General features: G+C 41.2%; 1 protein-coding gene across 6 annotated transcripts in view; it reads left to right on the top strand.

Moving 5' to 3' along the window:
• LOC122555972 (lisH domain-containing protein ARMC9) overlaps positions 1 to 21,190 on the top strand; it is a 146,983-nt gene that overhangs the window by 16,687 nt on the left and 109,106 nt on the right. For all 6 annotated transcript variants that reach the window (XM_043702296.1, XM_043702294.1, XM_043702297.1 and 3 more), the window contains exons 4-6: positions 3,908 to 4,075; positions 14,578 to 14,733; positions 19,158 to 19,250. In XM_043702296.1, the coding sequence (XP_043558231.1) occupies positions 3,908 to 4,075; positions 14,578 to 14,733; positions 19,158 to 19,250 (417 nt within the window). The remainder of the gene's footprint in view (positions 1 to 3,907; positions 4,076 to 14,577; positions 14,734 to 19,157; positions 19,251 to 21,190) is intronic.

The raw sequence follows: 21,190 nt of genomic DNA on the forward strand, positions 1-21,190 counted from the left end.
GGTTAGGGGACGGGAAATGAAGAAATTGATGAAGTCAACATTGATACCATGGGGTTGAAGAGTCCTGAGATGGAAGATGAGGCGTTCTTCCTCCAGGCATCAGGTGGTGAGGGAGTGGTAATGGAGGAGGCCCAGAACCTGCATGTCCTCGGCAGAGTGGGAGGAGGAGTTGAAATTATTCGGCCACGGGGTGGTGGGGCTGAATGGTGCAGGTATCATGGAGATGTTCTCTGAAGCGCTCTGTGAGAAGGCGTCCAGTCTCCCCAGTGTAGGGGAGACCGCATTGGGAGCAACGGATTCAATAAACAGATAGTTGCAGAAGGATGGTCTTTGCGGAAAGTGGATAGGGGTGTGGAGGGAAATATATCCCTGGTAGTGGGGTCCGTTTGAAGATGGCGGAAATGTCGGTGGACGATGTGAATTATGTGGAGGTTGGTGGCGTGGAAGGTGAGGACTCGGGGTTTCTGTCCTTGTTGCGATTGGAGGGATGGGGTTTGAGGGCAGAGGTGCAGGACGTGGATGAGATGCATTGGAGGGCATCTTCAACCACATAAAGAACAAAGAAACTTTACAGCCCAGGATCAGGCCTTTCAGCCCTCCAAGCCTGAGCCGATCCAAATGTACTTTCAAAACCTGTCGGTCAATTCCTAAGCATCTGTATCCCTCTGCTCCCCACCTACTCATGCATCTGTCCAGACGCACTTTAAATGAATTATGTTGATTCATTTAAGGTGCGTCTGGACAGATGCATGAGTAGGTGGGGAGCAGAGGGATACAGATGCTTAGGAATTGACCGACAGGTTTTGATAGTACATTTGGATCGGCTCAGGCTTGGAGGGCTGAAAGGCCTGTTCCTGGGCTGTAAAGTTCCAAACGACCACTACCCTTCGTGTGAAGTACTTGCCGTGTGTAAAGTACTTGCCCTTAAACTTTCCATCTCTCACTTTGAAAGCGTGACCTCTCGTTATTGAATCCTTCACCCTGGGAAAAAGCTTGTCTCTATCCACCCTGTCTATACTCTTCATGATTTTGTAAACCTCAATCAAGTCCCCCCTCAATCTCCTTTTTTCTATTGAAAATAAGCCTAATCTACTCAACCTCTCTTCATAGCTAGCACCTTCCACACCAGGCAACATCCTCGTAAACCTTCTCTGCACCCTCTCCAAAGCATCCAAATCCTTTTGGTAATGTGGCGCCTAGAACTGTAGACAGTATTCTAAATGCGGCTGAACCAATGTCTTGTACAATTTTAACATGACTTGTCAGCTCTTATACTCAATACCCCGTCCGATGAAAGCAAGCATACCATATGTCTTCTTGACCACTTGATCCACCTGTGCAGCAACCTTCAGGGTACAATGGACCTGCACTCCCAGATCTCTCTGCCCATCAACTTTTCCCAAGCTCTTCCATTCATTGTATGATTCGTTCTAGAATTAGACATGCCTAAATGCATCACCTCACATTTGTCTGGATTGAAAGCCATCTGCCACTTTTCCGCCCAACTCTCCAGCGTATCTATGTCCTCCTGTATTCTCCAACAGTCTCCTTATGCTTTCTGCCACTCCACCAATCTTTGTGTCATCTGCAAACTTGCTGACCACATGGGAGGGGAAGTTGCGATCTTTAAAGAAGGAAGCCATTTGGTGTGTTCTGTGGTGGAACTGGTCCTCCTGGGAGCTAATACGGCGGAGGTGGAGGAATTGGGAATACGGAATGGCATTTTTGCAGGAGGTAGGATGGGAGGAGGTGTATTCCAGGTAGCTGTGGGAGTCGGTGGGTTTGTAAAAAAATGTCAGTGTTGAGTCAGTCATTGTTGATGGAGATGGAGAGGTCCAGGAAGGGGAGGGATGTGTCAGAGATGGTCCAGGTGAATTTAAGGTCTACCTTTGCACTCTCAGCTACCTTCTCCCTAGCCCCACCCCCCTCTCATTTATCTCTCCACCCCTGAGGCTCCCAGCCTCATTCCTGATGAAGGGCTTTTGCCCGAAACGTCGATTTTTCCTACTCCCCGGTTGCTGCCTGACCTGCTGTGCTTTTCCAGAACCACTCTAATCTCCAGCATCTGCAGTACCCATGTCTGCCTAGATTAGGGCCAACCAGGATAGTTGTGGGAAGTTGTGCGTGGAGTCAGAGGAGATAGGGGAATCGCTAAATGAAATTTTCCGTCAGTTTTCACCCGAGTAAAAGACAATGTTGTCAAGGGGAATACTGAGATACAGGCTACTAGATTAGATGGGATTGAGGTTCACAAGGAGGAGGTGTTAGTAATTCTGGAAAGTGTGAAAATGGATAGTCCCCTGGGTCAGATGGAATTTGTCCTAGTATTCTCTGTGAAGCCAGGGAGGAGATTGCTGAGCCTTTGGCTTTGATCTTTGTGACATCATTGTCTACAGGAATAGTGCCAGAAAACTGGAGGATAGCAAATGTTGTTCAAGAAGGTGAGTAGAGACAACCCTGCTAATTATAGACCAGTTAGCCTTACTTCAGTTAAGGGCAAAGTGTTGGAAAAGGATATAAGAGATAGGATTTATAGGAATAAGTTGATTAGGGATAGTCAACACAGTTTCGTGAAGGGTAGGTCGTGCCTCAAACTTTATTGAGTTATTTGAAAAAGTGACCAAACAGGTGGATGAGGGTAAAGCAGTTAATGTGGTGTATGTGGATTCAATAAGGCATTATATTGGCAGGCTGTTGTGCAACATATGGAGGCATGGGTTTGAGGGTAATTTAGTGGTTTGGATCAGAAATTGGCTACCTGCAAAAAGGGTGGTGATTAATGGGAAATGTTCATCCTGGAGTTCAGTTACTAATGGTATATTGCAAGGCTCTGTTTTGGGTCCACTGCTGTTTGTCATTTTTATAAATGACCTGGATGAGGGCATAGAAGGATGGGTTAGTAAATTTGCAGATGACACTAAGGTTGGTAGAGCTGTGGATAGTGCAGAAGGATGTTGTAGGTTACAGAGGGACATAGATATGCTGCAGAGCTGGGCTGAGAGGTGGCAAATGGAGTTTAATGTGGAAATGTGTGAAATGCTTCACTTTGGAAGGAGTAACAGGGATGCAGAGTACAGGGCGAATGGGAAGATTCTTGATAGTGTAGATGAGCAGAGAGAGCTCGGTATCTATGTGCGCAGATCCCTGAAGGTTGCCACTCAGGTTGATAGGGTTGTTAAGAAGACATACGGTGTGTTTGCTTTTACTGGTAGAGGGATTGAGTTTCAGACCCACAAGGTCATGCCGCAGCTGTACAAAACTCTGGTGCGGCCGCACTTGGAGTGTTGCATACAGTTCTGGTCACCAGATTATAGGAAGGATGTGGAAGCTTTGGAAAGGATGCAGAAGAGATTTACGAGTATGTTGCCTGGTATGGAGGGAAGGTCTTTATGAAAAAAGGCTCAGGGACTTGAGGCTGTTTTGGTTAGAGAGAAGAAGATTGAGGCGTGACTTAATAGAGACATATAAGATAATCAGAGGGTTAGATAGGATGGACAATGAGAGCCTTTTTCCTCGAATGGTGATGGCTAGCACGAGGAGCATAGCTTTAAATTGAAGGGTGATAGATATAGGTTGGTTCTATACTCTGTGTGTGGTGGTGGCATGGAACGCAACAGTAGTAGACTCACAACTTTAGGGGCATTTGAATGATCATTGGGTAGATATATGGACGAAAATGGAATAGGTTAGATGGGCTTCAGATTGGTTTCACAAGTCAGTGCAACATCGAGGTCCGAAGAGCCTGTACTGCGCTGTAATGTTCTATGTACGTCTCGTTAAGACAAGATCAAAGAACTGTAGATTTTAGGAATATAACAACTTACTCTTGAAAAAAGTTCGTTTCAGTTACACACCACAAAGTTTTATAGAATGTGGATAGAAATATCTTTTCTTTGATTTTCAACAGGAAGATCTGCTTAAAGCATTTGATGATGGAAACGGAAAGGTATTTTTCAAGCTGTGGGAACAGCACATTTTGCCTCAAACTGGAGTTGATGAGCAGCTGCCTCAGAAATTGGAGTTTTACCTTCAAGTTCATTTTGCTATCTTTCCTCTGAAGAATTCTAGAAAGTGTGTAAGTTGCAAAGAAACGTAGATCTTTGTTAAACATGTACTAATATGTTGAGTGAAATTTGTACTAAAAATTCTCTTAATTTTTGATTAATGTATTTAGCAATGCTTCAGTTTTTGCTTTTAAAAAAATATTATTTTAATATTATTAACATTTTAATTGCAGAAGCTAATATTCTTATCATATTTAAAAAGAGATTTAGACAATTGATTTGTAAGATATATTTTCAAATGCTATTAAAGGTATGGAGGTCATATTTCAGGCTCTCTCTCTCTCTGTCTCTCTCTCTCTCTCTCTCTGTCTCTCTCTATTAGGGCACTGTATTGGCAGCCATTCTAAAGAAATATCCTGGGTATTTAAGAATGGTACAGGAATACTCAAAATACGTGGGACAGAGGCAGGGGGAAAGTCTGGATGTGGAAACTGAGAGGCTAAGGTTTATTGTTAGGTAGCTCCGAAATAGGAGGCGATGGCCCAGGAAGGAACTGTGTTTCAGTGTTATGTTGTGCCAGGGATGAGTCTGGAGAGTGCCTTTTTGTTCTTGGTGCTGTCACAAAGCTGGTCCTTTTTTCTAAAAGCTATTCCTTGTCTCGGATACTGTGTCCTTGATTTTTTCAGAGAGGTTGTAAAATACTCAGAGCTCCGAAATGGCTGGGTTGGGTACAAAGATAAAAGGGTATTGAGAGGCGTTTTTGTTGATATGTAAACAGATGAGACTTTCGGCCATAGCTTTTATGTTTAGAAGTGACCTGTATAATGAAAAGGGAGTGGCCAGTCCTGGAAACTGAAGTTAAGTGAGAATCATTTCAGCAGTGAGCTATGTGGAAACAGGCTGCTAGACTCTCTCTGTCTCTTTCTGCCCTACTAACTTTGAACTGTAAACCTTTGTTTCGTTTTTTTGCTCTCTGTTTAAGGGGTTTGTTTATTGGGACTGTTGTGTATATTCAGAACAGCACGATTTGGGATAGTCTGAGTTCTGTGGGTATTCTATATTCTGTTCTTTGTGTTTCATTCCGTAATTTACTCAAACAAATTGCAAAGTTATGGTCTGGGCTGCCTGCTTAAGAATGTTTTGAGTGGTCTGGCCTCGTACATAACAGTGCAGGGGTTCTGGGAGAGAGAGGGAGACTTTAAGCAGGGAAGAGTGTGATGTAAATTTCAAGGGAGCAGAAGGGCTGAAAATGCAGTAGAGAGTACAGTTTCAAACTTGTGAACAAGGGAGCATTTAGCTAACTCAGAATTAGGAAAACTTGAAATCACTAAGGTAATGAGTTACTTGCAAATGAATATGGTGTCTCTAGCTTAATTTTCCGTATATTAGGAGCTACTGTAAAAGAAGGATTATAGTAGAAGCATTTGTTATGAGCACAGTGCCAGTTTTTAAATTTAAATCTGTGATTGAGATCTGAGATGCAGTTAGAGGGATAATAACAGCTATTCGAAATATTTCACCTTTGTGAAAATGCAATGGAAACCTTTAGCTGTGATCTCACTAGCCAGTGGAAGACATATTTAATGGAATAGAGGTATGTGTCAGTTATTTTGAAAACTATTTTGCTAACTTATGCTTGTTATGTTGTAGCAATTTAAGTACTGTGCTATCCAGGAAACAAGCACTCCCTTTGTGTTATGGTTTTAAGTTTACTGGGGTTGATGCTCATTGACGATATTGATGAATTCTTCTAATTCTGCCTCTTTGAGACCCAATTACTCCATATGTCAACAAATAAAAAGATAATGTTACTGTCTGACTGCATCATCTAATATAGGAGTTATTGAAAATTAGAGAGCTATCCCTGCAATTCTAAAAGGTGTATGTATGTGTCTATCTATATTTGATCTCTCAACTTAGGATCAGAGATATAATTAACAGTTACCACTGCATATGAGATATTTTGAAGTATTGACAGTCGTGTTGGCAGTAAGGAAAGCAAAATGATAGATGATGGCAATGGACTACAATGAGTTAATAAAATTTAACTTTCTCTCAGGACAGCAATTTTCTGAGTAAAGTATACAGTGCACTGGTCTGGCTGCTGTTCCAATGTTTTAAAAAAATGTAACCAGCAGATGGTGGTGTCTTACCACTTTTCAAAGTGTCATATTATCACAAAAATGAGTTTATCACCATTGTTTGCAACAGGCAGCTTAACAGTATGAAACGTATAAATAAAGATTCCTTGTTAGTTCGAAGCAAAGTAGACAAACCAGAAGTCTAAAGTTCAATGCACACAAGTTTGTATTGCTTTAAGTTTATCTTAGCTAGTGTGACAATCAAAGAAAGTGATCACTTTAATGATTGCTATCTCTCCTATAATCACATCTGAGCAAGAGTACTTTTCCCTGTAAGGGGGAAAGAAAAATTAGCAAGTGTCTTAAGAGAATAGTATCCAAATTGTAAGAAGGTGGAAGTGTTTTCAACGACCTTCAGCCAGAGGTGCTAAGTGGATGAGCCTTCCACTGAGGGCCGCAACATCACAGATGCCAATTTTCTGTGCCCACATCCAAGAAGGTATGAACCAGGCCTGGACTGACAAGTGGCAAGTTATGTTTGTGCCACACACATGCAATGACCATTATGACAAGAGAGACTGTAAACATCTCCCCTTGATATTCAAAGCCATTACCATCATTGTCTTTCCTATGATCAATGTTGTAGGTGACTGCATTCACCAGAAAGTCAACTGAATCGAATACAAAAATACTGTGGCTGAAGGTGTTGATCAGAGGCTGCAGATGATTAATTCCCTGACTCCCCAAAGCTTCCTTACCATGTATAAGGTATAATTCAGGAGTGAGATGGTATAGTCTCCCTTGCCTAAATGAATGCAGCTGCAACAACATACAATCTCTCGTTCATCCATGATGAACAGCTTGCTTGATCATCACGCTATTAATTACCTTCACTATTCAATTCCTCCATTACTGCTGCAATGTCTACCTTGTACATTGTCAAGAAAGATGCAATGCAGCGTCTCGGTCAAAGTTTTTTTGACATTACTTTGAAGACAAGTGCCCTCATCACTTAGAACCATGGTTTCTAACACACACAATCATAATTGACAGATTGATAGCAGAGTCTCTCACAACTGATCTCATTGTTCACCCATGTTCCCTCACCATGTATGTTTGACAATTGATGTCACCACTTGCCTGCTTTCTGTCACTATACATATGTCAGTCATCATGCAGCTGCATGACCTCCACATCGGGAAGCTACACACTAGAAGAAAGTAAGTACAGTTAATAGTGTTTACCAGCTTGTTACATCGAATGTCAGCTTGGTTGAGTTGGACCATCATTGCTCCCATAAAACATACGTTCCCCTGCAATGCAAGCAAATGAATAAGAAATATGCTAGGAACTAAGGTGTGAAACCAGTATATTACATTACTACAATGCAGGAGGTTGTTCAGTCCATCATGTCAATGCGGACTTTCAGCAAGAGCAGCTCAGCTAGTCCCTGTCCTCTGCCAATATGCTGTAGACCTGCAGTTATTTTCTCCATAAGCTAATTATATAATGAGATTAGGGTGAGATCAGTTGTCACAGCTGAAAATGTGTTGCTTGAAAAGCGCAGCAGGTCAGGCAGCATCCAAGGAACAGGAGAATCGACGTTTCGGGCATAAGCCCTTCTTCAGGGCTGATCTCCAGCATCTGCAGTCCTCACTTTCTCCTCTGAGATCAGTTGTCAGGCATGCAGGCTAAAGAAATGCAGTGTCACAAAGCTGGTTTCTTTTTTCTAAACCATGATCCTGCATGTTTATAGTTAGTATAGTGTATCTGTGTGTTTAAAAAATGTGTTGCTGGAAATGTGCAGCAGGTCAGGCAGCATCCAAGAAGCAGGAGAGTCGACGTTTCGGGCATAAGCCCTTCTTCAGGAATGAGGAGGGTATGCCAAGCAGGCTAAGATAAAAGGTAGGGAGGAGGGACTTGGGGGAGGGGCGTTGGGAATGCAATAGGTGGAAGGAGGTTAAGGTGAGGGTGATAGGCCGGAGAGGGGGTGGGGGCGGAGAGGTCGGGAAGAAGATTGCAGGTCAAGAAGGCGTTACTGAGTCCGACGGTTGGGACTGTGATAAGGTGGGGGGAGGGGAAATGAAGCTGGAAAAATTTGCAACACCATGGCAAGACCATGGCAACACGACCTTGGCCGCCTCCATCGCCAGACCACGGCAACACGTCGCCTGGTGGAAGAGCGCCTCATCTTCCGCCTGGGAACCCGCCAACCACAAGGGATGAATGCAGATTTCTCCAGCTTCCTCATTTCCCCTCCCCCCACCTTATCTCAGTCCCAACCCTCGGACGCAGCACCGCCTTCTTGACCTGCAATCTTCTTCCCGACTTCTCCGCCCCCACCCCCTCTTGGCCTATCATCCTCACCTTAACCTCCTTCCACCTATCGCATTCCCAACGCCCCTCCCCCAAGTCCCTCCTTCCTATCTTTTATCTTAGCCTGCTTGGCACACCCTCCTCATTCCTGAAGAAGGGCTTATGCCCGAAACGTCGATTCTCCTGCTTCTTGGATGCTGCCTGACCTGCTGCGCTTTTCCAGCAACACATTTTTCAGCTCTGATCTCCAGCATCTGCAGTCCTCACTTTCTCCTATCTGTGTGTTTAGACCACCAACAGGGGCTATGAAGGGTTTTAAAAATGAAGCCATCTTTTGGTATTGATGGTTCATTTTTTAAAAGGGTGGAGGTGTCACAAAGCAGGTTCCTTTTTTCTAAAAGCTGTTCCCTTTTCTCAAGGATACTATGTCCTTGGTTTTTATCAGAGGGGTAATAAACCGCTCTTGGTGCCAATTAGTCTGATTCGGTACAGAGATTAAAGGGTATCGAAAGGTCATTTTGTTTATATGTAAACAGATGAGACTTCAGGCCAAAGTGGTCATGTTTTAGGAGTGACCTGTATAATAAAAGGGTTGTGGTCAGCTCTCCAGCTGAGCAGTTCAGTTCAGAACTAGTTGGGAGTTCAACAGTGAGCTGTGTGAAAACAAACTCTTTCTCTGCCCTTCTAACTTCAACCTGTAAGCATGTGTTCCATTTGTACTGGTTTTAAAGGGGGTTTGCTTACTGGGACTGTTATGTATATCCGGAACAGCATAATTAAATCGAGATTGGATAGACTGAGTTCTGGAGGGGTTCTTTATTCCTTTCTTTGTGTTTCATTGTGTAATTTTGTGAATGAATTTCTGTTTTTAAAATCTCGTAGTCAACCGAGCTATCTCACTCTGGGTAATTTTCACTATACACTTAGTGAAATAACTTTCAAAGTTATGGTCTGGGCTGCCTGCTTAAGAGTGGCCTGGCCTAGTTCATAACAGCAGGCAGATGGTGATATCAAATGTCAAAGGCTCTGCAATCAATCTGTTGATTAATATCAGAGCAATGCAAGTCAACCAGAGCCCTGGAGAAATATCATGACAATGGAAGTGACTTTCCATACCTCCACGTTTGAGAACAGCTGGCAGCGTTCTGAATTATCAGAAGCATGGATCCAAAGGCCTACTACATGATGACCAGCAGCAAGTGAAGCCTTGAACTGCAAGGTGAAGCAATAATGATGAGTGATCAACCTGGACCATCTAAAAACAAGCCTAAAATGTGGAATGTGAAAATCAAGTTCTGTTCAGAATTATGTGTTACCAAAAACAGTAAATGCAAGCCTTGTATCCTTGAGAATCATGTTTCAGGCAAAGAAAATTGACAAGCTGAAGGGCACTTCCAAAGCTCAACAATCTTTTTTTTCCAAACAAACAGCAAAAGGTAAGGCCTGCATTGAAACACCATTTCACTTTATGGCAAAAAACAAAAACTCATTCACAGACAGCAAAGTAATCATAGAAGCAGAAACTCTACTGTTTAATTCAAAGACTTCAAGAACAAAGAAGAAATAATAACAGCAATCCAGGGCATGTTATGTGTCGCTTGCACAGTAGCAAGATAATTGCATTGTGTGTGTGAAGATGTCTTTTCAACAGCACAATATGAAGGACTGTGGGTGCTTCTCACTGCAGTTCGATGAAAGCATCATCATGACAAAGTCCAGCTAATTGTTCTCATGCATATGCTCTTTAAGGTGATAACAACTAAAGAGAATTTTCTCATCCTTTTGCCCCTTAAAGAAATAGCTGCATCAAATTCAGAAAAGTATATCCTGAGAAAAACATTCCAATCAAGAAGTAGGTTTCCACCACAACTGATGGTGCATCAGCCATGCTTGGTACTAATGCAGGCTTTGTTGCATTTTGAAGAAATGATCCTAATTTCCTCTTGTTTGTCACTCGCCACTGGGTAATCCACAGTGAGGATCAGTGAGTAAAGTTATGGACTTTTCTCCTGTAATGAGAGTCATTGTTAAGATTGCAAACTCGAGTTGAGCAAGAGCCCTTCAATGCCACTTGTGTAAATCCTTGTTTCATGAACTTAATGCTGCCTAGTATTAATCCTCTATGCTGATGGGAGATGGTTAATTTGAGGGAAGGCCCTGAAAATCTGATGCCTTAAATTAAAGAATGAAGTGTGCAATGAGCTATCAGACAATGCATGGTTGTATGTCATTGGGTTCCTTTCAGACATAACTTGGAAACTGAACAAGCTAAACTGTGAACTGCAGAGAAAGGACAGAGACTTGGCACACATAATTAATATTTTGAATGTACTTAGATTGAAACTGGGTCGGTGATTCTCCCAATTAAGTAGTGAAATGCTGCAATGGAGAAAAGAAAAATGGTTCCATTCATAAAATACCTGTGGACAGCTGAACACATAAGCAGAAGAATTCAACAGGCAATTTCAGGAATTCGAAATGTGATGGAGCAAATGATCATGTTTGTCTCAAATCCATTCCTTCAAATAGACATAAATGGGTTGATGACCAAATTCCATCAGGCATTTGATTTTCAAAGCATTGGAGTTGATTTGGAGATAATTATTATGCAGTTACATTGAGCTGAAGTCAGCTCAATGGGCAGTGATATTTGGGGACTGATTAGCAGTGACTAAATCCAATCATCCTTTTGAAGTGAATCCTCTTAAAGTGAAAGCTCATTTTGACTGTGCATAGCTCTGAGAGACAGTGTTCTGCCACATGAGAATGATCAAGCCCAAGTATTGCGACCTTCTTAAATACTCATTTAAAGAAATGTTTCTGAAGAACTGTCCCTAATTACAACCCAGACTTCAAGGCACTGGTATTGTACAGACACAGATGTCACACTAAGAGAACAAAAGGCAGGAATTTGTATACATTTGGTTTTAGATTTATGTAACACTGAAGTTAAACTATATTCTAAAGTTTCTTTTATATCATGGGTTGCATTTAAATTCAGCAAATGATCTTCTGCTTAAAAGGGTTGAAGACCATTGACTTCGAAAGACAAGCCCAGTAGGCATTTGGTATCATCACCACCTTGATTTCCCACCACATGTCACACATCATTTGTAATATAGATATGTATCACCTTGATTGTTACTGTACCAAAATCATGTAACTCCAAATTTCAGACCTGTGGGAACATGAGTTATTCAGTATTTAGGGAATATCGGTGCTTCTTGCTGTCGATTCTTAACCTTGGTCGATATATCCTGTTGATTTGCTCTTTTTACTGAGTATGTGCAGCAGACAGGAATAGGTTGGTTGCTTAACCTTCCAGCATAGTATAAATGATGACTTTTTTTCCTCTTCCCTTTTCTCCACAGGATCTACATGAAACAATTTCTATCATTGGAGTCCACACATAAATTCATCTTTGTTGTATGTTTTTCATAAGGGCAAAGGTGCAGCTGGTATTTATATAGATCTAGTTTTGTAATATGACTGCAACAGAATTGCTAATTGAGGGCTTGTCATTACTTCTCAATTTCTTGGCATATCTTGACTTGTAAACACCACCTTTTGTAAATGAAAGAATGTTTGATATAAGTATTATAGCACATGCTAGTATTTCTGCTTGATTATGGGAGGAGAAATAGATCTGTTTGTATGATGGGAGAGATATTGTTATATTGAAGATTAGCTTATCAACTTTAACATCCATTAGAATAAGGAATGATTGAGAGTAAATGCTGTAACTTTTTATCCAATTGCATCATCATACTTAGCTCATTTTGTTCCAGCTCTGTTTATCTTATAAGTGAAAAGCTCTCTTTCTTTCTCTCTCTCTCTCTCTTTCTCACTTCCTGTCTTTCTCTCTCTCTATCTCTCTCTCTCAGTCTCTCTCTCTCTCCCTCCTCCCCCTGTCTCTCTCCCCCCTGTCTCTCTCTGTCTCTGTCTCTCTTCCCCCCTCTCACATAGACACTCATACGAGAGTTTGTGGGGTGAATTTGTACTTGGAGAATTATATTTTATTTTGCTTAAAAATTGCATGAATCCATGCATTTGTAAACACATAAATTATAAATGCATAATATAATAAATTATAACTGCATAAAGATGGATAAATCCCCAGGACCAGATCAGGTGTACCATACAACACTGTGGGAAGCTCGAGAAGTGATTGCTGGGCCTCTTACTGAGGTATATGTATCATCAATAGTCACAGGTGAGGTGCTGGAAGACTGGAAGTTGGCTAATGTGGTGCCACTGTTTAAGAAGGGTGGTAGGGATAAGCCAAGGAACTATAGACCGGTGAGCCTGATGTCAGTGGTGAGCAAGTCGTTGGAAGGAATCCTGAGGGACAGGATGTACATGTATTTGGAAAGGCAAGGACTGATTAGAGATAGTCAACATGGCTTTAGGCATGGGAAATCATGTCTCACAAACTTAATTGAGTTTTTTGAAGAAGTAACAAAGAGGATTGGTGAGGGCAGAGCAGTAGACATGATGTATATGGCATTCAGTAATGCGTTTGACAAGGTTCTCCATGGGACACCGGTTAGCGAGTTTAGATCTACAGAATACAGGGAGAACTAGCCATTTGGATACAGAACTGGCTCAAAGGTAGAAGGCAGAAGGTGGTGGTGGAGGGTTGTTTTTCAGACTGGAGGCCCGTGACCAGTGGAGTGCCACAAGGATCGGTGCTGGGTCCTCTCTACCTTGGAGTGCAGGTACATAGATCCTTGAAAGTGGAGTTGCAGGTAGATAGGATAGTGAAGAAGGTGTTTGGTATGCTTTCCTTTATTGGTCTGAATATTGAGTACAGGAGTTGGGAGGTCATGTTGCAGCTGTACAGGTCATTGGTTAGGCAACTGATGGAATGTTGCGTGCAATTTTGGTCTCTTTCAGATCGGAAAGATGTTGTGAAACTTGAAAGGGGTCAGAAAAGATTTACAACGATGTTGCTGGGGTTGAAGGATTTGAGCTCTCGGGAGAGGCAGAATCGGCTGGGGCTGTTTTCCCTGGAGAGTCGAAGGCTGAGGGGTGACCTTACAGAGGTTTATAAAATCATGAGGGGCATGAATAGGCAAAGTCTTTTCCCTGGGGTCGGGGAGTCCAGAACTAGAGAGCATATGTTTAGGGTCAGAGGGGAAAGATATAAAAGAGACATATGGGGCAAATTTTGCACACAGAGGGTGGTACGTGTATGGAATGAACTGCCAGAGGAAGTAGTGGAGGCTGGTACAAATGCAACATTTGGAAGGCATTTGGTTGGGTATATGAATAGGAAGCATTTGGAGAGATATGGGCTGGGTGCTGGCAGATGGGACTAGATTGGGTTGGGATATCTGGTCAGCATGGACAGGTTGGACCGAAGGGTCTGTTTCCATGCTGTACATCCCTGAGTCTATGACTCCATATGAATCAATTATGATGCCCATTAGTTTGGAGAATCCTACAGTTCAGTATTTTTCGCAAGCGATTAGTTTTATGTTCAAAGTAAGGGTTTGGAGAAATATGGACCAAATGCTGGCAAATTGGACTACATTAATTCAAGATATTTGGTTGGTATTGAGGAACTGGACTGAAGGGTCTGTTTTTGTACTGTGCAACTCTATAATATCATTTTTGATTGGCAAAACAATTTTTCCATTATCTGAAATTTGTTTCATTATGTCTGCCTTAAAAGGGATAGTATACTCCAGAATGCAAGAATTCCTTCTAATTTTGGCTTGAATATAACTATATTTTGTTCAATTGTTTCCTGTTTTTTTCTGAGAGGCAAAAAATGCCATCTTGATGGACCTTTTATATTTATCCTAAAATTACTTGTTGGATTGATGTATTTAAAAACAAAGATGTATTGAGCTACAAGGCATTAAAAAGGTAATGAATGTGATCATCAAATATAAATTACTACGTCCTCTTAGAATATATTTTTCTCTGTTTTTATGCGGCTAGACTTTTTTTGAATGGGCTTTTGTAGGCTTCATGTACCTTTTGAGAGAGGAGAGAAACAAAAAAATCAGAGTGAAATTTAGTAGTTGATTTCTTGGGAGATTTCAGATAATGCCTTGGAAAAAAAATAAGCCTTAAAAATAAGCAATATGGAAAATAGATTGTAGAAAGGAAATTTGAAATCTGTTGAACAGATGTTCATCTTTCAAATGTTGGTTTTTATTTAACAGGACAAAGATGATATGGATGAAAGAACATCTCATTTCAAAAGCTATCTGGAAACCAGAGGTGCTGCGTTAAGTCAGACAACAGAGTTTTTGCCCTTTTATGCACTTCCGTTTGTCCCCAATCCCACTGTACATCCCTCCTTTAAGGAACTTTTTCAGGTAAGTGTTGCTGCAGTTATCAGAGAAGGATGTCTTGCTAACATATAACCTATTTAGATATGTAACAATTTCTCTGCCTTTTAATGACTACTTTCTTCCATGAACAGAGATATGTCAAATTGCTTAATTTTCTCAAGGCCTTGTTTCACCATGACCTGTGAAGGGTGGGCTTTTACATACTGATGATAGAAAGAAAATAATATATTTCTCTGTGTACTGTTCAGTGTTGTTGTGTAGCAATGGTACCATACTTACAGTGATCTAATGAAATGGGTTAGGTAAGTGGGGTTGCAGGTAGAGTGCATAATTCCAGCTGAGGGATCTTGAAATCGCAGTCTAATTTGAAGGCTACATTAATTTGTAATGTCATAATTATTTGTGAGTAATAGTACAATCTTCATACAGCTTAGCACTTGCTTTGTTTAGATTTCCAGTAGCAATTTAACTTTTTAACTATTATTTCTGTTTCCTTTATTGCAAAAATTAGTATTTAATATGGAAATATTTACATTTGGATAGCAATTTGCATAATATCTGAATTTCCCCAAGAGCTTTACAACCATTGCAACACTTTTGAAATATAGGCAAAAGTGAGAACCAACTGCTTCAAAATCAGTAACGAGACGTACAATAAGGTAGTTTGTTCTGGCTGTTGTTTTCCGAAATATAAGGAAAAGCCAGGGAACTACAGACTGGTGAGCATGACTTCGGTGATGGGCAAGTTGTTGGAGGGAATCCTGAGGGACAGAATTTACATATATTGGGAAAACCAGTGATTGATTAGGGATAGTCAACATGGCTTTACGCATGGGAAATCATGCCTCACTAACTTGATTGAGGTTTTCAAGAAGTAACGAAGAGGATTGATGAGGGTTGAGCGGTGGATATGATCGGTATGGACTTCAGTGAGGCGTTTGGCAAGGTTCCTCATAGTAAACCAATTAACAAACTTAGATCACATGGAATACAAGGAGAACTAGCATTTTGGATACAGAACTGGCTTGAAGGTCCAAGACAGAAGGTGGTGGTGAAGGGTTGTTTTTCAGACTGGAGGCCTATGACCAGTAGTGTGCCACAAGGATCAGTGCTAGGTCCACTGTGTTTCATCAGTTACAAAAATGATTTGGATGTGAATATTAGGAGGTATAGTTAGTAAGTTTGCAGATGATATCAAAATTGGAGATGTTATGGACAGCAAAGAAGGTTATCTCAGAGTACAATAGGATCTTGATGAGATGGATTGAAGAGTAGCAGATGGATTTTCATTTAGATAAATGTGAATTGCTACATTTTGGAAAGGCAAATCAGGGCAGGGCTTATACACTTAGATTCATAGAGATGTACAGGACGGAAACAGAACCTTAGGTCCAAGTCGTCCATGCCGGCGAAATATCCTAACCTAATCTAGTCCCATTTGCCAGCACTTGGCGCCTATCCCTCTAAACTGTTCCTATTTGTATACCCATCCAGATGTCTTTTCAATGTTGTAATTGTAACAGCCTTCACCACTTCCTCTGTCAGCTAATTCGATACACACACCACCCTCTGCATGAAAAAGTTCCCCTTAGGTCCATTTTAAATTTCCCCCCCTCTCACCCTAAAGCTGTGCCCTCCAGTTCTGGATTAGGCTTCTGGGGAGTGTTGCTGAACAAAGAGCCATTGGAGAGCAGATTCGTGGTTCCTTGAAAATGGAGTCACAGGTAGATGGGATAGTGAAGAAGGCATTTAGTATGCTTTCATTTATTGGTCAGAGCATTGAGTATAGGAGTTTGGAGGTCATGTTGCAGCTGTACAGGATATTGATTAGGCCACTTTTGGAATATTGTGTGCAATTCTGGTTGCCCTCCGACTGAAAAGGGGTCTCCCTCCTATTGAAAGAATGTTGTGAAACTTGAAAGGGTTCAGAAAAGATTAATGAGGATGTTGTCAGGGTTGGAGGGTTTGAGGTAGAGGAAGAGGCTGAATAGGCTGGGGCTGTTTTCCCTGGAGCGTCAGAGGCTGAGGGGTGACCTTATAGAGGTTTATAAAATGCTGAGGGGCATAGATAGGGTAACTAGATGAGGTATTTTCCCTGGGGTGGGAGAGATCAGAGGTCATAGGTTTAGGGTGAGAGGGGATATATTTAAAAGAGACCTAAGGGGCACCTTTTTCATGCAGAGGGTGGTGCATGAATGGAATGAGCTGCCAGAGGATGCTGGTACAATTACAACATTTAAAAGGCATCTGGATGGGCATATGAATAGGAATGGTTTAGAGGGCAATGGGCGAAGTGCTGTGAAATGGAACTGGATTAGTTAGGATATCTGGATGAGTTGGACCGAAGGGTCAGTTTCCTTGCTGTACCTCTCTATGACTCTGTGGCTTTAGTAAATTTAAGACATATATAATTTGGTCTTTCATCACCCTGGTTAAGTTTAAAATCTGTTCTTACCAGTGGAAGTGGAATGAGAAATACCAGTAATCTATTTATTAAATCTTTGTTATCCAAACATGATATTGTATTAACTGAATCTGACTGGATGATCAAAATACATCAATGGTATAATGAATGCACTACGTTCCCCACATTAATTAGAAGATAAAGAAGAAAATTCTCTCTGTTGTATTTTTCATCACTATTGCGATCAAAAGTAGATCATCATTTCACTGTAGACATCATGGCCCTTTTTCATGAAGCAGTTTAGTAAATTGTTTGTTTCCTGTGATGTAAAATGAAGAACAGATCTAGTGATTAAGCGAAAGGATTACCAAATGGACAATGGAATGCAGATAAGATAAAACATAGGAGTAGAAATTAGACCATTCAGCCCTTCGAATCTGTTCTGTCATTCGATCATGACTGATAGATTTCTCAACCTCATTCTCTAGCTTTCTGCCCATAATCCTGGATCCCCTTTACAATCAAGAATGCACCTATCTCTGTTTTAAATATACTCAATGATCAAGCCTCTGCAGCCTTCTATGTCAGGGAATTCCGTAGATTCACCATTCTCTGGCTGAAGAATTTTATCCTTATCTCCATTCTAAAAGGCCTCCCGTTTACTTTAAGGCTGTGCTCTTGGGTCCTAGTCTCTTCTACCAATGGAAACAACTTGCCAACATCCACTCTGTGCAGGCCATTCAGTATTGTGTAAGTTTCAATTGGATCCCCCCCTCATCCAGTATTGTTGTATTCTCAGAAGAGAAGTATAAGAGTTGGGAATAGACCTAAACCATTTATTCCACATCGTCCATACGTATCTCACACCCACTACAGGGAGGGACACACAAAGGGTTTACCAAACTGATTGCTGGGATGGCAGGACTGATGTGTGGAGGGAGACTGAATTGGTTCGGACTGTACTCACTGGGAGTTTAGAAGAACAAGAGGGATGGGGATCTCATTATTACCTATAAAATTCTAACAGTATTAGACAGGATGAATATAGGAAGGATGACTGGGTGGGTTCCAGAACTGGGGCGGGGGTGTGGGGGTGGGGGTCGGGGTCACAGTCTAAAGGCTATTGACTCAGATGAGGAGAAATGTCCCGACTCTGAAAGTGGGGAGCCTGTGGAATTCTCTACGACAGAAATGGCTGGGGCCAAAACATTGAATGTTCTTGAGTAGGAGTTGGTTATAATTTTTAGGACTGAAGGGAAAAAAGGGTATGGGGGAGAAAGCAGGGAGCAGGGGACTGAATTGGATGATCAGCTCTGATCACATTGAATGGCGGAGCAGGTTGGAAGGGCTGAATGGCCGTTGGCCACTCGTATTGAGGAAGAGATTTCCAAAGATTGATGAGCTGTTCTGAAGAAAAAAATTCTTCTTATCTCTGTCTTAAATCGGTAGTCCCCTATTTTTTAAGCACAGAACCCTAGTTTTAGATTTAACTATTCAACCTACAGTTTCCCAGGAATCTATCAAGCTAGGTTATAATCCTGTGTGTAGAGGATGCACATCATTAAAAGAATGAAAAAAAATCCCAAAAGCTAGATAATCTATTTTGCTATACAGATATTTATATTATGAGTCTTAAACTTTGATTTTAGAACCGTGTTCTTCCTATCCGACTTTTGCTGAGTGAAAATACCTGAATATGTATTAGTAATTAAGATTAGCAAGTAAAAATGGAAGACAACAATGGATATATTATTGTTGAAAACAAATTTGTGATAAGATATCAAGTTTCTGAGCATCCAGTTTCCACCAGCTATGAAAAGAACCTATTCAACAAATGTTGGAAAGTAAGAAGTGAATATTCCATCTCTAACAGCCTCTCTCCATTTCATTCATTATGTGCAAGAGTATCTTGCAATATTTTCTAATTTGTTGCCAAGTTTGTCTTTTTTTTAATTCTACACTGAAAGGTTTGAAATAATGGCTGTTTTTTGTTTTAGCTTTTTATTCTTCTAATCATTTCTGATGATCTGAATTTGCTCTTTAGGATTCGTGGTCTCCGGAATTGAAAATGAGACTTCAAAGATTTCTGTCTGCAACTTTGAAAGTAACCAATGTTCCAAAGCTGCTGTTTTTATTTGTATCCTTTTTACTCTTCGTAGAAAAGTAAACTTCTTGTGACTGGTATTTAGTTCTGCAAAGGGAGGAGAGGGAGGTGGAAACTGGAAAAATGTAATGGATGACTATCCTTATTGTAGCAATGGCTAAAGATCTAGGAGAAAGTGAGGACTGCAGATGCTGAAGGTAAGAGTCAAAATGTGTGGCACTGGAAAAGCACAGATGGTCTGGCAGCATCTGAAGAGCAGGAGAGTCGATGTTTCAAGCACAAGCTGTTCATCAGGATGAAGCTCTTCATCTTCATCACCGCACTTTTGAAAATGACTAAAAATTGGCAAGCAACCATTGAGTATAGGAGTTGAAGGTCATGTTGCAGCTGTACAGGACATTGGTTAGGCTACTTTTGCAATATTGTGTGCAACTCTGGTCTCCCACCTATCAGAAGGATAGGTCTCCCACCTATCGGAAGTTGTGAAACTTGAAAGAGTACAGAAGATTTACAAGGATATTGCCAGGGTTGGAGGATTTGAGCTATAGGGAGAGGTTGAACAGGCTGGAGCTGTTTTCCCTGGAGCGTTGGAGGCTGAAGTGTGACCTTACAGAGGTTTATAAAATCATGAGAGGCATGAATAGGGGTGGGGGAGTCCAGAACTAGAGGGGTAAGATATAAAAGGGATCTGAGGGGCAACTTTTTCACGCAGTGTGTGGTGTGTATGGAATGAGCTGCCAGAGGCAGTGCTGAAGGCTGGTACAATTACAACATTTAAAAGGAATCTGGATGGGTATATGAATAGGAACAGTTTAGAGCAATGTGGGCCAAGTGCTGGCAAATGGGACTAGATTAGGTTAGGATATTTCACTGGCATGGACGAATTGGATTTAAGGGTCTGTTTCCGTGCTGTACATCTCTATGACTCTGAGTAGACATGGAAGTAGAATTCAGAGTTCATGTTCAAGTCGAATCACCCTTCCTCGCTTTCTGAGGAAAGGTCTCCAACTCCAAAACGTTAACTCTGATTCCTCTTTACAGATGCTGCCAGACCTGCTGAGTTTTTCCAACAATTTCTGTTTTTATTTCTGATTTACAGCATCTGCAGTTCTTTTGGTTTTTGTATGGAAGTAGAATTCCTCCATTGGAATGAACTTTTGATTTCCTTTTATTACTATTTATTGATCAGTTTAAACTTACACAATATCATAATTGTTTTGCATTTTAACTTTTCTTTCTTGGACTGAAAATGTTACTTAATCAAGCAATTAGGACTAGGGTGTTTCTTGCATGCAGTGGATTAAATAGAAGTCAGCCCAAGTTACAATGACATGGAGCTTAATGATGATTAAATTAGACTCCCTACAGTGTGGAAACAGGCCCTTCAGCCCAACAAGTCCACACCAACCTCTGAAGAGTAACCCACCCAGACCCATTTCCCGCTGACTAATGCACCGACTGCTATGGGTAATTTAGCATGGCCGATGCACATCTTTGGTTTGTGGGAGGAAACTGGAGCACGCGGAGGAAACCTATGTAGAGACTGGGAGAATGTGCAAACTCAACACAGACAGTCAGCTGAGACTGGAATCAAACTGGGTCCCTGGCGCAGTGAGGCAGCAATGCTAACCACTGAGCCTCCAAGCCGCCCCAAGGTGAGACCTTTATAGAGTACGCAGTTTTGGTTATTCCATATGAAGACTAAACTAAACATGTTGGAAATTGTTCAGAGATGAGTCGCAAAACTTACAGTGACTAATTTATTAAAAAGAAGTCTTTACACAATTTTGTTCAAGAAAAGAAGGCTGAGAAGAAGCATAATGTGAGTCTTTGAAATAATATGATTGCTTTGAATAAATTAAAGAAATAGGCTTTATCGCCTGGATGATGAGCATAGAGTTTTGGAGTACATTTACAAAGTTAATCAGCCTGAGCAAGAACAGAATTTAGACATTTTCTTTGTTTATAACAAT

The sequence above is a fragment of the Chiloscyllium plagiosum genome, chromosome 13, assembly GCF_004010195.1.
Source record: "Chiloscyllium plagiosum isolate BGI_BamShark_2017 chromosome 13, ASM401019v2, whole genome shotgun sequence".
Taxonomy (NCBI): domain Eukaryota; kingdom Metazoa; phylum Chordata; class Chondrichthyes; order Orectolobiformes; family Hemiscylliidae; genus Chiloscyllium; species Chiloscyllium plagiosum.